This window comes from Dromaius novaehollandiae, chromosome 11 (assembly GCF_036370855.1).
Source record: "Dromaius novaehollandiae isolate bDroNov1 chromosome 11, bDroNov1.hap1, whole genome shotgun sequence".
NCBI classification, from domain to species: domain Eukaryota; kingdom Metazoa; phylum Chordata; class Aves; order Casuariiformes; family Dromaiidae; genus Dromaius; species Dromaius novaehollandiae.
In genome coordinates, this window is record NC_088108.1 from 3380457 (window position 1) to 3397266 (window position 16810).

The following is a 16810-nucleotide window of genomic DNA, read 5'->3' on the forward strand; positions in this document are numbered from 1 at the left end:
AGGTGTCATTATAAAGCACTGCCAAAATGCCAGACCTCGCCTTCCTAATAGCAGGTAGCAAAACAGAATCATATATGCTTGATTATTTAGTGCGAGAATACAGTAATCTCACCAGGAAACCGCCCATGGTCATAAAGACGCACCTACAGAGAAGGCCAGGAGCTCTCAGTGCTAAGACAGGATGAGCTTGCCAGCAAACTCAAGGCATAGGAGAGGCTGTGGCTATAGTGCCAGGCTGACGGTATTGTTAAGACAGTAAAACAACATGTGCAATCTGGTAACAGAAACACCTCAGACGTGCTCTGTTGCAAGTACAGAGCTGCGTATTTATTTCTCATCACCAGCTCAGCAAGCTTCTTCTGGTCTCTGAGGCAAGCAAGTTGTTTTCCTTTTCCCATAATAATGGCAAGTTGCACCATCACTTACACCTGTGGGCCTGGCACTTTCCAAACGTTTGCATAAGAATTAGCGAAACTCGGTAACCAGTTCTCTCAAGGGGCATATTCCAGCCCCCTCATGCCATATTTGGCTCTGCAGGGCTAAAAGGTGTGGGAAGTCATACCAGAGCCTGGAGATCACTAGCATCAGCAGATTTGAATAACGTATGCAAGGATCTACTAAGTCAAAAGACGCCACATACAGACTTTCATAAAAGGCTGCATTTGAGCAGTGTGATGGCATGGCAGGTCCCAGTATTTATAAGTCTTCAAAGGCAGTGAGCTTCCACAGCTGTAACTGAGCCATACGCCTGTGACATGCTAATGTTATCCTCCACCTGAAACCTTCTACATACCCATCTCAGGCTTGACTTCAAATTGCCTCCATGCCTCTCTGCTCACTGGATATGCAAGGTAGTTTCTGACCTGCTTTTTCATCAACTGCTCCTCTTATCTGTTTCAAGCAATTACAACCAAGCCATCATTTTTCCTTCCTGACAGTGAGGTGTACCTGGACAAGAGCTCCCCAGCAGTCTAACTCAGGGCAAGACTGCAAGGCATTTCTTTGACTGTAACATTCCTCCAGTGCTTATGCACCCTTTGCAGTCTTTCTGTTAAGAGGGGGAGTAACCGAGGGTGTTCTCGGTTACTTTAACTCCACCTAGAACTAACACCACCTAGAACTAACTTCCTCCTCTCTCTCTCTTTCCTGTTTCTCTAGAGGAAGCTGTAGATGATATCTCCTTTATCTCTCCCACCACTCCTCAAACCAAGAAATGTCTCAGGTCAGCAAGATTAGTCACTGAAGCAAGAAAAAGCCAGGAAAGCAAAGCAATAGAGATAAAAAGTTTGACAAGAGTGGTCTAAGAAATTCATTGAAGCCTCTGGCAGCTCTTATCGAATATTACTGACAGTGGCAGATTGCAACTGCATTTGACCCAAGATACTTGAAAGAAACTTTTGACAATGGCAATTTTGCTTTCTATGCCCCTGTCCCCCGCACACACACACACCCCCAAAAAAGATAGTGTGTGAAGAGGAAGCATGACAAATAACGCACAGGAGAAAGAGTACGAAAGGATCCAACTGTTTCCCCAGTTGGGGAATACTGAGAAAAGGAGCTGAGAGGAGGAGATTTGGTCAGGAACAGAAGAGACTATGGATGAAGCAAGCTTTCTCCTTTGTAACGGTCAGGGGTACAGACATGCTGACATTAGGATCAACCACAGCAACTTTGTGAGTTTACTTCTGTTTTGGAAAACAGAAGCTAGTCAGACTCCCATAAGAAATGCTGGGTACTGACCTAATTATATAGGGAGTACCAAGTCAAACCAACTTCAGCATGATGCAATGCTTCTTTCAGTGCCCAACATTGGGAAACCACTTGCCCCCACGGAAGCAAACCTCTGGTTTACTCTTGTATCAACCAAACACGTGAGGGAAAACATATTGCTTGCTGCTTTTTATCCAGCAGACTTGAACTTCCAGTGCCTCTTGTTTCTGTAGCACCTGCTGGGTGGATGTTATTTACCTCTTACCCTGACAGTTCTCCAAGGACACAGGGAGATGAGTAACACTCCACCAGAACGATGTCCAAGGATTGAGAAACAGGCTTTTCGGACTGTTTGAAGCTGCAGGATAAATCTAGCTGGGAAATGCCATCTAGAGGCCAAAATGTGTTTCTGTGAGCTTATTTCTTATTTTTTACTTCAAGTAATTATAGTGCTTGCTCTTCTCACTTAGTAACATCCTATTCTCTCACCTCCTCTCTGAGTGAGGGCAGTGTTATTTTTATTTTGCAGATGGGGAGTTGAAGCTTGGAGAGATGGCCAGGTGTACCCCATTATGCAGCACGGCACAGAGTTGAGATAGTTCCTAACAGCCTGATTTGCCCGTGTTCCCTACTGCACTGCAGCATGAGTCCCAAAAGCAGTAGTTCAGTGTAGCATTACACCTCAGCTCAAATGCTCTGTCCCTCAGGGCTATTTGCATGTGTACCAGTTTGGGTTTAGCAGGCACCTCTACTGCACATAGCAGAGGTATATTTGAATTGCCTGTTTTCACAAGGCCATTCCTGTTAATGACTTAAAAGTGTCATGTTTGTTGAGTACATTTCAAAAACTGGTGCTGAGTCCAGCTCCACAGAGTGGAACATGGACATGTTTTGGTCCTTCCTCACTCCTTAAAGCAGGTGAGATGTTGGGCTAATTTATTGGCTATTGCCAAAGCCCTGGCAATAAAGCAATGTCTCTCAGCCAGGTATGGTTCCACAGTGCGAGTGTTTATAAGTTACACATTTTTAAAGATCTGAAGGGGAAACTTGTATCCACTTATGTCATAGAAACTGCATCTTTCCATTAAGATGGGATTTGTGCCAGCATATTGATGCTATTTGCCTGATATGACTGCATGGAGCAAAACAGCTCAGGTTAACAGAGGCATCTGTCTCCCACTGACACTGGATGCAGGATGACAAACAGATTCCAGAAAACTATGGACTCACAGGGCTGCTTTTGATCAACACGCCGCTGAAGGTTTGCAACTCAAGCTTTCAATCCAAGCTTTAAATGTTTAATCCTGCGGCCTGCAAAAAATGGCCAATGTGGCTGACAGCTGTGAACAGCAACTGTGTGAAGAGCAAACCAACCCAAGCAACCAGCTAATATTTACTTCAAGATCTAGCACAACAAAGTCTGAAAGAACAAACTAGCTCTTAAAAGAATCAAATAAAAGTTTCCAGGAAAAAAAGACCAACATAAAGCTTTCCAGAAAATAACAAGCAGCTAAAATAATCTTATTTCTAGAGGATTCCAGCAGTACAGAGCTCCCAGATGAGGTTAAGGCTCACTGAACTAGGCACAGTATGAGCACATAGTGGGGCACCTCCCATACATTTTGAAATTTGAAACACCAAGACTCCTGGAGAGACGGGAACTGGCACAGAGGGAAGTTCCAATTCTAACCTAAGCTCTTCATTTAAAAACAAAGCCAAACTGAAGCACTTAGCAAGATTATGGGGTAAAGTAAAGTTAATATAAATGTCAAACTAAACAGCTTGGTGAACACAGCATTACAATAACCATTTTCTTGTGGGAAAAAGTTTTTCGTGTAATGAGTGGTCAAAGCAACAGAATCACCAGTATCAGACAGTGGCACGCCAGACGAGATTGGAGCCTTGTGCAGCAGGATCTTTCATAGTGTAGTTCCCATGGGGAGTGAGCAAGCTATGGTAAAATAGTACGTGCCGACTGAGAACAGCCACAGCAAAAATTCCACCATCACCCCCTCCCCCCCAAAGGGAATGACTAAAATCCTATTTATGCTGAGATGTTCAGAACAGAATCTGCCCTTTCAAAGATGGAACACAAGATTAGGAAGTTGTTTCTTCTTGATTTATTTGTGTTACTTTTGAATAGAAATAGGCTCCTGCAAAAACAAAGGCACAAGCTTCCTTACAAGGACAAGCCTAGTATGCCATTTCTCAGGTTTTCTTCTGATACTTTAAAAAGAAGTCAAATCACCCATCAATCATGGAGAGATCCAAGAGCAGTCCCAGAATAATAAAATCAACTTCAATAAATTAAAAGAAATGGTGGCAGAACTCCTTTTTGGTGTGAACTTCTTTCATTGCTCTTGTATAGAAAAGGCCAAACCACAGAGAGGAACCAATCGTAAGAAATATTTCATTACTCAATCTGAAGCTATGAGAAGAGGCAGGTGGAATCACCAGAGCAACAAAACAGGACAAGGGTGGAGAGAGAAGAGTAAGGAATTTGCTGGGTTGGGATTGAAAAGGGCACAGCAGGGTGTTTGTTTACCCATAGTCCTTAGGGTTCATCAGCTGTTTCAGAACAATCAGCCACACAGAAAAGAACTGTTAGCACAGCTACTACATGAAGTTTTTTCCACCCAGAGAGAACTTTCTTGATGATGGTAATGAGGAGGAGGGACTTGGGGAAGATTCCTTTTTCCAGAGAATTAGTGAAGCTTGCTTCAGTGTTAAGCTGTCAAAGCACTGGAAAATCAAGTAGAAGAAAATCCCTCTAGGACTTCTCAGGCCTTAGCCCGGCGCAGGTGGGGGTAGCTCTGGAGAGTCCTCTCTATTGCTTCATCCAAGCTCACCACCGGCTTGTAGCCCATGTCTCTCTTGGCCCGTTCACAACTGTAGTAGTGAAAAGTTCCAGCTAACGCTACCCGCATAGGGGTAAAAGTGGGCTTGATGGTGACCAGTGGACTTAGCAGCAACAGCACAAGAGAAAGAAAGAAGGCAAGGTAATATGCCAGCCAATAGGGGATCTGGTACTTGGGCATATCGTAGTTCAAGCCAGTCAAGATACGGGACATGAATGCCCAGAAAGGAACAGGTTCATCATTTGTGATATGAAATGCCTGAAAGAGAGGAAGACAGAAAGCCAGATGACAAAAACATTACTGTTTGCACAAACTCATCTCTGTGCTGGCCCACCTCACGTTAAGCTGATGAGACTGATATCCCAGACATGAATGAAAAGATGCTTCCATGAGAAACTGATTGGCACCAATTACCTCTGTCTGAAAAAGTGATGAACCTCCTCTTTGCTAAGGAAGCTAGCTGCTCCTGAGATTACAGACCTTAGATTACTCACAAATGGTCAAACTGAACAATACAATACAATGCAAACATGCTAAAGCATCCTGGCCATATGTATTGTGTGTGCCCAGAGCACAGTGGTGGATCAAAATCTATAAAAATTTCTGCAGAACTGTATTGCAAGAGCTAAGTAACTGCCTTTCTTAAGCACATATCTAGGGTGCCAAGAATTTTGTCCAGATTTCCTTTCTCAAGGAGTGCTCTAGAATGAAGTTCAAGTATATTCATATATCTTAGCCTACATGCTTGCAAAGAACCATCACCAGATGTACAACCAGATGTACAACCAATCATTATATCCACAGACAGAAAAAAATAGACCTGTGCAAGCTAGTCCCACTCATCTCCAAGATGTTCAATACAGATGAAATCAGCATTAGTTACAGAACAGACACATGGAACCAGGTGAGCTTTGCAGGTGAAGTTTGGCTAGGTGACACCCACTCCCCTACCACTTGCTAGTTCCTTTCTTACCTTCCCACACAGGGGAGAGTCTTTCTGAAGGTGTTCTGCAGCTAGAATGTGTCCATGCACCACATTTTCCACATAGGTGAAATCTACCAAGTTCTTTCCATCTCTGCACAGACAAAAGGAAAAAGTTTAACAGAAAGGCAATCCAAGCTGAAAATGTGTTTGTGGCAAAAAGAAGGACTTTCACTCAACATATATTTGTTCTAAGTTTCTTCTTCTCCCCTTCTGTTGTGCTGCAACTTCAGACCATATCCTGTCAGATGAAGACTCTACATCTTCAGGCTGGAGGCAGAGTCAAAGCATTATTGTCTCAGTTCATCAAGACCCTCAGAAAGTTTCTACTCCTGTAAGAGAACCCTTTTTAAACCTTATGAGTTGCCAAATTTCTAGGTGTTTCAAATTCTAGAGGTCTCAGAATCAGAAGAATGATCCACAGAAGAACAGACAGAAACAGACTAGTAACTAGCACACAGAGTCACTTAAGGACAAGCTTTCCATTATGAATTTCTTGGCTCATGAAATTTTAACTTACTCCCTCAATAAGCCAATTCAGTCCTAGCAGAAACAGATTTAACCCACTGTGTTAAATCTATTTCTACACAGAATTAGAAAATGAATCTGCATATCACTTTCAAGAGTCCAGTTAAATCAAACAAACTGTTTGTTACAAAGTCATCATCACACTCCTTTTGCCATGAAAACAATATTGTTGTAATCCAACATTCTGATGATTAATAATTCTCATTCCTGGCATTCATGGATGAATGGCTATTTTATTCTCTTTCTTGGAAAGGATACACAAGTCTTTATAGCACTAGGAAAACTCAGATGAGGGAGGCATATCTGAGCAAATTTTAGTGAAGAATGGCACTAACTGGAAAGCTCGAGTTTATTCAGGTTTACTACTCAGCTCAGTTTGACAGATCATTTCTGAAGTACGGTGCAACAAAGAACAACAACCAACTATTCCATTTCTTCCTCCCACCCCAGTCCGCACACATATTCATTCACATATTCCCATACACACATAAACCAGCCCCCTGCATGCAATAAAAATCTATTATAAATTAAAAAGGAGATTTATTTTCAAGAGCAGAATACAACAGTTAAAATTCTTAGTAGTAGATCAAATCCTTTCTTGCTCTAAAATTTCAGGAGTCCACTAGAAGCTGTGCCAGGCACAATAAGGCAAATATCTTTGATCTTATCATCAGAAATATTAAAATACAATTAGAATGTGGGTATGACAGTAAGACCCCCCCCAAATGCCAGAAGTGTATATCAGGTAAATTAACAGCAAGTAATCTGAGCAGTCTTGTATTTAAAAGGAGAACTCTTAGGTTGTACAAAGATCACAAGATCACTCAGGCTATGTCAGCTTTCCTCACTGGTATTACTTTTGTACAAAGAACACTCATTCGTCTGAGTGCATGAGTCCCGCACAGAGAAGAATCCTGATCATAAGTGAAAAATTGAAGAAAATTACTTTTTTCTTAGAATTATATTGCAGTTCTCAAGCAGAAATTGCCAGTGCAGAAGCTTAAATCCTGCTTCCTCCTCAGATGTTGAGCACCATAGGACAGGGATGAATATTAGAGAAGATCACAACACTACTGATTTAATATTATTCCCTTCTAAAAGGGGCTTTGTGGGTTTAGCATGAATTTTAACAAAAACTGTAAACTGACTGAGCCTTGCTCACCCAATCATGAACTTCATTTTGCCACTCTTAGCTGCTTGGATGAGGATAGGAACCAGCTGAGGATCTCTAGGGCCAAATATCCCATGCGGGCGAATAGCAGTAGTGAAGAAATTGTTGTCTGGGTCATTTGCTCTCAGCACTTCCTGCAGAGGAAAAAGGGTATTCAAGTCAGGAGAGAAAGGCTGGGAAGAAAGATAGAGCTTAGCAATATATCCCTAACTCATCGTTAAATAGGGCGGAGGTTCCCACATCTTTTTGGAGAAGACATCAGTAAAAGGATTACTATTCATCCATGTCTTTACAAATTATTCTTCCTCTTAGTCTACCTCTTTTCCCACTACTAGTTAATGAGAAAGGCAACAGAGAAACATCTGTTTTCATTAGTGAACTTACTTAATGAATCAATTGGCAAAGGGAAAGAGCTCTTAAGCTCTCTCATGTAAGGCCATGAAGACCGGAGGAATTTTGAAAGTTCTTTCACTCTCCAAAATCTTTACAGACATGTTGGAGAAGAGATGAAGGACACTAAGCAGTTCAGTGTCCATCTCTGTCATCAATTAGTGGAAGCTTTCCATCATAGGCCTTCTCAATCACATTCAGAAGGGGTGTCATCCCATTTTCCTGGCAGCACCAAGTACTAAGCAGATCCAGCAAGGCATCTTTGAAGAAGATTTAATTCCACCAGGAATTTCCAAACAAGGTGTTCTAATTTTAATAGCTGCTATCTTTCCTATTAAAAGCCAAGAGCAACACATACAAATAAACACTGAATACTTTCACTGTTTCACCCAGCAGACATAATTACAAGAACATGGGGCTAGATTTGATTTCTACTCATAAGCTTCCACTTTATTAGTCCACTTTAGTGCAAAGCCAGTATGCTTGTAAATGAACAGATGTTTTGATGTTGTGTTGTCAATTAAGCCCTTTTCAAGGAACATAAGGAAAACTGCTAAGTCTAATACTCTGCTTAACAGGATACACTATCTACTTTGGTCTAGATGCAAGTGTAAATTCTTCTTACACAAATAAGTTCTATCCACAATTAAAATGCAAACAATTGAAAAACATGTGAAAAAACATTTGTTTTAATTCAAAACATTGGCATGCTATGCTTAAACCACAAAAACTGCAGCATTAAGAATTCTAAAAGCAGAACAGATACTGGTGATCTGCAAATGTCCAAAGTAGTGAACATTCAGATGCACGGGAATTTTAATACTTTAACAAGAATATTTTCAGTTTATGGTCAACAGAATTTGCTGATGACATGTCATTAAGCTGGCATGCCCTTAACTCTATCTCCATCTCATCTTGTCCTTCTCCAGTAACTTGCTGAGAATCTCAACAGAAACACATGCCCATTGCCATTAGTAACTTTAGGCTGCAAAATCAGGTAAGTGTCATTCTGAGGCAGCCTTCCAATAGCAGCAGAGAAGTCAGAATATTGCCCCCAGCTGCTCTTAAAATGAAGCTGGATCTGTTCATAAAGGGGATTGTGACATTTTAGGTGATTTAAGACCTCTCTGCCAATTCTTCTATTCTTTCTCCAGAAAGAGACCCCCCCCCCAACAGTGTGACACACTGTTTCAGTCAACTCTCCTAGTAATTTATGTCACAGCTTTATTTTATCCTCTTTTTATTAACTAAAAAGACTGCTTAGAGTTTCACCAAATGAGGAAGACAAAACTGAGCACTTTTATATTTGGACTGGAATAACACTGACAGCTGCTAAGAAAGCATCCCCTGTATCGCTCCATCAGTATGCTTAGGCAAAAGCATGGGAATCATTTGTTAAAGATGGAAGTGGCAGCCACCTCTCATACTTCTCTGTAACAGAAAAAGAATGAATGACCATGTTTCTTCAGCTTACTAGTTCCCAAGATGAGAATGAGAGGGCTAAGATCAGACAGCTTTATTGAAAAGCAGGGAATTTTCTCAGAAACTCTGCAACTATAACAGAAATAGAACTCCAGCAGACTTTGTTACATGTGCATCATTTTAGACAGATTTTCTTCCCAACAATAAGAACAAGAGACTTCTTTTTTTTTGATGAAACAGAGATTCTGGAGAACAACAGAGATATGTCCGATCTTGAAGAGTCTGTTGTGTCCCCCATGGCATGCCCTGCTCCAGGGTGGAGAGTTACAAGCCTTAAGAATAATAGTGTTAAACCTATGATGACAAATACCTTCTCCTGTAGGATCTTCGTTTCTGTGTAATAGTCAATTGGTTTTTTTGCATAAGGGAGGTCTTCTGTTCCATTTTTTATATCTGTGCCCTCAAAAACAACACTGGCACTGCTAGTTAACACGAGTTTCTGCAATAGATGTGAAAGAAAACAGTTGTTTGAAACCTAGGACAAAAGGGTCATTACTTACAGAGCAGGAGTAAAGACAGCAATAATGTTTAATCAATCGATTCTACAGAGAATAACCCATGTTCTCCTAGACATGGTTTAACTTAATATCTGAAACTTCAGGTACAAAAACCTCACACATTCTTAATCGATTCCTTCACATTGTTACTGCTACCTAAAGCAGATGAAAGCACAACTCTTGCCTGAAAGAGCAAGAAATCTTACTAAAGTAGTAACAAAACACTTCAGAAGCAGGTGAAGTACACATTTCAACAAGCTTCCAGTGCAATCAGTCAAGAGGAAAACATCTCCAAAGAAAACAGAGTGCCCACTTGACTTGGCACATTTTTACACTTAACACACAATGAGTACTTTTAAGACGCATCTGTTCACCTTTACAATAACAATATCATGCTGGATTAAAACAAAAGAGAATTTTTATCCTGGATGTTTTTGCTGGATAAAAATGTACCCTAATGGATTCAAAACAGGAAGTCAGTGATTCATTTGAATAATCAGAAACACGTGGTGTTAAACAATATTGTAATAGAAAGATGACTGGATCCAACAAGTTCCAACAAGACTTAGCTCTTGCTCTGACAGCACCCAGACTAAGCCTGAAGGTAAACACTACATGGCCCATTTCCTACAACAGCTTGTTACAGGAGAAGAAAAACTGTGGGCTGAGAGTCCTTTATGATGTACATAATTTAATTGTAAATAGTCAGCTCTGTATATGTACATGGACAATGCAAAACACGTGCTTTGCAAGTAACGTTTCTGACCAGAATAAGTAAGGGACCTTCACATACACTGTGCTTGGAAATTTGGTAAAAGTTTAAATAAAAACTCACGTGCTATCAAAAAAACATTAAAAAAACAAAACAAACCCATACACCTGAACAGCATTCTGGTTTCCTTTGGCTTTTTCTTTCGTGGACAAATGACTTTCTGAATTGAATTATACTGAGACTGTGGCACAAGCATATTCCTTCTCCTTAATACATCAAAGAATTTATGTAAGTAATAGATGCCACAAATACTTTCACTGCAGGAAAAACTATATTTAGAGTTGGCCCTTCATTAAAAGCATGAAAGTATCCACCTGTCAGCCATTCTCCCTTGGCAGAATTCCCAGGTGTCTAATATGACAGATTCTAATGGACGCTTTTCCTGTACTGAGAAAATTATGATGTGTAGGTTTTCCGTGACCAGCAGGGATTGAGCTTACATCAGACTCTCTCAGTGGGATAGCAATAGTCTCTCTTCTACTTATTTGCATGGAACAAATAGGAATTCAGTTTCTCAGAAAGCTTTTCCCTGCTATCAAGCCAGATTGAAATTGGTCCATAGTTCAAAATTTATAAAGTCACATCAGCATCTTCTACTCCCCATGTGCTTTTCTGCCCTTACCGGCACTCCAGCTTCTTTGCAGGCTTCAATGACTGTTTTGGTTCCCATAAAATTCACCTTATAAAACAGTTCCCTGTTGTCACTGGAAGGTGCTGGTGATGCACAATGAAATGCCACTGACACACCTTGTAAAGCTGGGAGCAAGGCCTAGAAGACAGATGGTATAAGACAGAAATGAAACAGCAAGAATAGCATCTACTATTCTAGACTAGCATCTAGAAGGAAGGATATAAAACACAGTTCTTTTTCTCACTCAAATTTCAGATCACATTCCTCCCATAAAGGTGAGCAGCAGAAATGGGATCATCTCTGCCATCTTCACAATGTCCTATCCTTCTTGCTAGGCAGAAATGCACATCTTTTCCTTCCAAAGAGGAACCAGGGAACTTTGAGACCTGGAGGCTATCTAGACAGCTATTTTCAGGTGCCTCAAAGGTAGCTATGAGACTCAAGATTACCTGGAGATAGGAGTGAGAAAACTTAGCATATAGCAGGTTTAACTTCTGACTGTACCCCATGACACTGTTTTTGAGATGACTGTCATAAAACTCTGAGATACAATGCCTCATATTAGTGGGGACATGTCTCTTCATATTGCATACAAATGTTTTTGCCAAGGCTCACATGCATGACTGAGTTAAGGCATAAGTGTCCAAGAGGTCTTAGTCTGCCTTAACTGTGAAAAATAAAATAATGCATTCTGTCATTCTCATACAGCTGAGGTGAGCTGAGAGAACACCCACACGCAATTACCAACAGTGACAGTAATTAGACTGTACAACTGAGCTCACAGTAATAGAAATCCTAATACACAAATAAGTTCTGTTCCTGTCAGCTCCAAGCAGACCTCAGATATATTTATTTAAATGTTCCACAGAAAACTCTTTAAAGTTACTGACTTCACTGGGAAAGAGGAGAGGGAGGATACATATCCACATACCCCCCCCCCCACAACCTATATAGTGCTTTCAGGATACCTGCTATGTAAGACGTTCTCAAGAAGTTCTCTCAAAGAACTGATTCAGTGCTTCAGAAAAAGCTTGGTTAGCTGTTCAAATGAACGTTTGTTTCAAAAGACATCCTTCCCTTCTACCCAGCTCATTTACTGTTGTTAGTTTCTACCTCTTTGCTGCACAGATCTCCCAGGAAAAACTGCACCTTCTCATTCTCAAATCCCTTCCGAATATCAAACACATTGACAGAGTAGCCTTTGTCCAGGAGCTGCTCCACCATGTGCTGGCCTAAGAATCCTGAACCACCAATCACTGTGCATTTCCTACTGGTCTGCAGAGACAAAGAAGAAATTATCATAGCAAGCAAACATACACCAACAAACCATACAAGTAAACTTGGATCTAAATTCTGTAAGATATTTATGGGCTGGAATTTTGCACAACCACAATTGTTGTAATCAGTACCTAGGTTAATTGAAGGAATCTAAATTCAGGTGTCAGAAGACTTTTCAAGTGTGTCTGTACTATCACAGTACGTTAGAGTTCAGCCTTGCCATTAGTCCACACAAGCTGGTTAATATTTTGGCAGGATTCTGCCACATAATTAACTGGCTTGCCTAGGAGGAAAGAGAAAGACGACTAGCTTCAACCAGCTCTGCCTTGCTGGTAAAGCAACAAAACTTACCTCAGCCACACAGCACAGAGAACTCAAAATACTAAAACTGTCACAGTTAGCAAGGACAAAGCCATTCCCAGTAATGCAAAACTTAGGCTCTTCCCCACCAAGAAAGCAATCAAGTAAAGGCAAAGCTTATCCTTTTCTATTAGTCATTAGTCTCTTTTTTTTTTCCTCTCCTAAAAAGCTTTTTAAAATCAATGGCTAGAGTCACTAATTAACAGATTCTGGTCTGGTCACTCATCTAACTAGGATGAGTCTGGAAACCTCACTGGCAACAGGGAATATACAAGCAATAAGCCTGCAGAAACATTTGTACAAAGAATGCTCTGTCATCATTGGAAATAGATTTGCTTCTTATTGTTGCTATACAAACTCCACTTCTGCAGTTATTCTGTTGAGCTAAAGGGAATTTTAACTGAGTGAAACCACACAAAGGCTGCAATTGTTTGAAGGTTTCCAAATGTTACATCTTTAAAGAAAGGTTCTGCTGAGGAGTATCAGTTATCCATAACAGAGACAAAAAAAGTGCTTGTTCACTTACATTAAAGTATAACTTGTTATTTGGGATGGCACATGTAAAGTACACTCTAATGAAGAACATAAAATTCTATTGAGTTGGTCCAATATTCTGTTTTTGATAGTTGAGAAGAGAACAAACCAAGAGCATGCGAGTCTAAACACTCCTGCAGTTCACTCTCCTTGTATTCCCCCAGCATCCACAAGATGATGTATTGGAAATGACAGAAGAGACAGCGTTGTCTCTCCCTTCTAGTGTCCATTTCTGGACCTCCATGTACTTGCCTGACTCTTTCTTGACCTTGCTGGTCATGTCTGTCTCTACAACCTGTATGTCAGCAAATTCCAGAAGTTCACTGCCTGCTGTGTAAAGTAGCCTGTTATCTTTTTTAGGCCTGTTTCCTACTACCAAGTGCTCCCTAGCTTTAATATCACAGGATTCAACAGAGAATTGTTTTATGTTTGCCTTACTCATCACCTTCCTGATTTTGTAAATTCAGTCACATCATTCCCGTTATCAGTTTCCTCTCCACATTTGAGGAAAGACTAAAAAGGCTAGGACTCTTCAAAGTCCGTTGCTCCATTCCACTGATATTTTTACTTGTCTTTCCCTATACTCTTTCATATTCCAGTATGTTCTTCATAAATTGGGAAAACCAGAACTGTACACAGTACTTAAGATGTAGGTAAATCCAAGTTCTATACAGAGAGAGAATGATGCCCTCCATCTGGCTCAAAGTCTTAGAATCATTTTCTAGTACTACAGATTAGACGGTCCAGGTTTTTCTGTAGGACAGTTTGCCCCTTGCCCAAGTAAAGCACAGTATTCTAACTGGTGATAAGAAGCAGATTTATTTAGTCTTTAGTGCATATTTATAATATGCACTACAATCTAGTATACAGACCCCTTGGGCAAGTACTAAATGAACCAGCTCAAAGACCAGAATTAGTATAACTGCATCTAACACATTACTGCTCCTAGACTAATTAGCCCTGTTAGAAAACTCAAGTAGAAAGCCAGGCTACACATGATTTTACCTATTTTAGGATATAAACTACTATCAGTCCACAGTGTTGTGCCATGAAGATAAAACAGCTTGCTCATGCTTTCTAACATGATGCTACTTTGCTTTTTTGTTTCCTTGTTTTCTAAATATCTGAGAATCCCTGGTGTTCTGTAAGCTTAAGAAGAGGCTATGAGAAAATAGTCCTGAAGCTAGAAATTTCTCATAAAAAAGAAATATAGGTAATGCAACAGAACAGCTTAGTAAATTGTATTCCTAAGAATGAAGTCTGAACTCCAAGCAACATGTTATTGTTTCCACATTCTAGCTTTCTGCATTCAATGCATCAGTCACAGAAAGAGGTTGCAATGGTCTAGTATATACCAGGGACTTCAGCTGGGCCCTTATCTGCATTACAACATGGAATATTGTTTTAATGCATGTTGGAATGACCCTGTTGTTACTGGATCTCCAGACCTATTGATTTGGCAGCACAGGCAAAACCACTGTTCTTCTTAGAGGCTTTGAGCATTCCTGAGTATCTTCAGAACTGTAACAACAGCAAACTCTCCTGCAAACAGATTACCTGATGAATCACTTTTCCACAAGCAGTATCTTTGGAGTTAGCATTAATGCAGAAACAGTCTCATGTCTTTTCTAATAATGTTCAGAGGAAACACCTATGAAAGTAAGTTTGCATAAGACAATCCTTCATAAAACAATGTTTGAGTTCTCCACTTACCAGTCTGAGGTGTGTGGCCATTTCTCAGAGGATTCACTACCACCAAATTTCTTTTTTTAAAAGAAAAAATAAAAAAGAATGTTACTTTATTCACAGTCCTTATATCACATGCTGAAGTATGCCATTAAGACAAAACAGTTTTTCTTTGTAATTACAGATTTCTAATTATAGAAATTGAAATGTGAAGCCATTATGCTAAAGCAGAAGCATGAAAAGAACCAGGTAATATTCCCTGCCCTGCTGAACAAAACAGACAGCACAGCATTAACAGCAACATTAAACAGCATTCTCAAAAGCACAGTTCTAATAAAATAAAATACCCCAGCAACAAAGGTACTGTTTCATTTTAGCTAGCATTAGCTTCACGCTTCCTTTAAATCTGAATCTTTATACTCCAAATAACATGAACATGATCCTAGTCATTGGCAATCCTCTCTCCAAGAGTATAGGTGCTGAAGAATGTTAGAAACAATTAAATAAACTGAAGTTCAAGCATTTCAGCATCCGCCCGTGCAAAACCAGCAGACACACAGCACGCAAGAAACCTAGGTACTCACTGATGCCTGTCAGCAAAGAGATGGGAACCAGTGCTGAGATTTTCCAGTTTATCACACCACAGGCTGTCGATGCCACCAAAATTTCATTGAAATGTATTCTTCCTCCCAGAAACAGCAAACAAAATTCCCAACTCAGCTGGGATCCTACAGTATGGGATATAATTTAAAGACAGAAAAATAGAATATCCCTATTTAGATCTGTTTAGAACACACACACAAAAAAAAACCATACACTAAAACTTCTCATAGTTCTTCAGTCACTTTAAGCCAATAATATCACAAACTACTGCTTTAAAGGCTGATTCCATCCTCATTCCTAGTCAGATGTTTCCAACATCTCCTATTATTCACGGATTGAGATCGATCAAGGATGCAACTAGTTGAAAATTAATCACTTTCTGCCTGGATTGGTCTGCAGCCAGAGCAGGTCTCTGTCCACCCCGTTTCGCGAGCACGTGAACACTACTGCCAACACAACTGGAGGAGGGCCAGGTGAGCACAAAGGGTGAAACAGCTGCACCAACGCTGCAATAAAGTTATCATTGTACCATGCTCGCAAGTGTCTGCTGAAGTGGCTCACTCAGCGCGCTGCGCAGCTTGCAGTTCCCTTGCTTTTATTTCCTGAAAAGGCCTTTGAAGCGGCAAGGAAAACGCCAGACGCAGCAGCACAACCGGTGCCCGTTGAGCCAGGAGCAATGGGCTGGTTTGGAAGCACTGGCACAAAGATGACCCGCCCTCCCGCTGTCCCCACTGCCGCATCCTCCTCGCACGCGGGCCTTTCCCTCCTCCAGACGGCTATTTATGAACCGCGCTGCCTCCAGCCTCCTTCCAGCTCTTTCACCCCCCTTCCCAGAGACCCCCACGCCCTTCCCCCCCTCCGCCCCCCACGCACGCCCGGCTTCCCTCACACCCCCAGCCTGCCCCCCCCCACCCTCTCACCCGCCTCAGCCTCCCCCCACACAGCCCCGGCCTCCCACTCCCCCCAAGCCCCTCACGGCCCCGCAGCGCCCCTCTTCCCCCAGCCCCAGCCCCAGCCCCAGCCCCAGCCCCAGCCCCAGCCCCAGCCCGCGGCCTCCCACACGCTCCAGCCCCCCTCACGGACCCCAAACTCACTCCCTGCCTGCTGCCGCCCGCACCCACCTGCGCCGCTCCTCGCCGCCACCGCCCAGCTCCTCCCCCTGCTTTGGCCACGCCCCCCCGCCCACCAATCAGCGCCGAGGTTTCCAGCCAGCCCCGCCCACTCACCGGGCTCTCTGGTCCACGCTCCTCCCGCGCGCCTGGGCCCAGCATCGCGCCAGCCGGCTGCCGCTCGCTGATTGGCCCCAGCCTCTCCACTTCAGCCAATCG

At 41.7% G+C, this 16810-nt stretch overlaps 1 protein-coding gene across 5 annotated transcripts; it reads right to left on the reverse strand.

Moving 5' to 3' along the window:
• Positions 1-3815: 3815 nt before the first annotated feature.
• NSDHL (NAD(P) dependent steroid dehydrogenase-like) lies at positions 3816-16673 on the reverse strand. Of its 5 annotated transcripts, none has more exons than XM_026100252.2 (9): positions 16604-16673; positions 15464-15607; positions 14907-14956; positions 12135-12296; positions 11013-11159; positions 9432-9560; positions 7241-7383; positions 5542-5644; positions 3816-4826 (listed from the first exon to the last, which is right to left on the reverse strand). In XM_026100252.2, exons 3-9 carry the CDS (start codon positions 14925-14927, stop codon positions 4491-4493), a joined length of 1041 nt encoding a protein of 346 aa, XP_025956037.2. In that variant the 5' UTR covers positions 14928-14956; positions 15464-15607; positions 16604-16673; the 3' UTR covers positions 3816-4490. The 5 variants fall into 5 exon arrangements, with proteins under 5 accessions (XP_025956037.2, XP_025956043.2, XP_064374127.1 ...); XM_026100258.2 differs by having other exon boundaries at positions 16577-16657; XM_064518057.1 differs by having other exon boundaries at positions 16566-16616.
• Between the last annotated feature and the right edge of the window lie 137 nt (positions 16674-16810).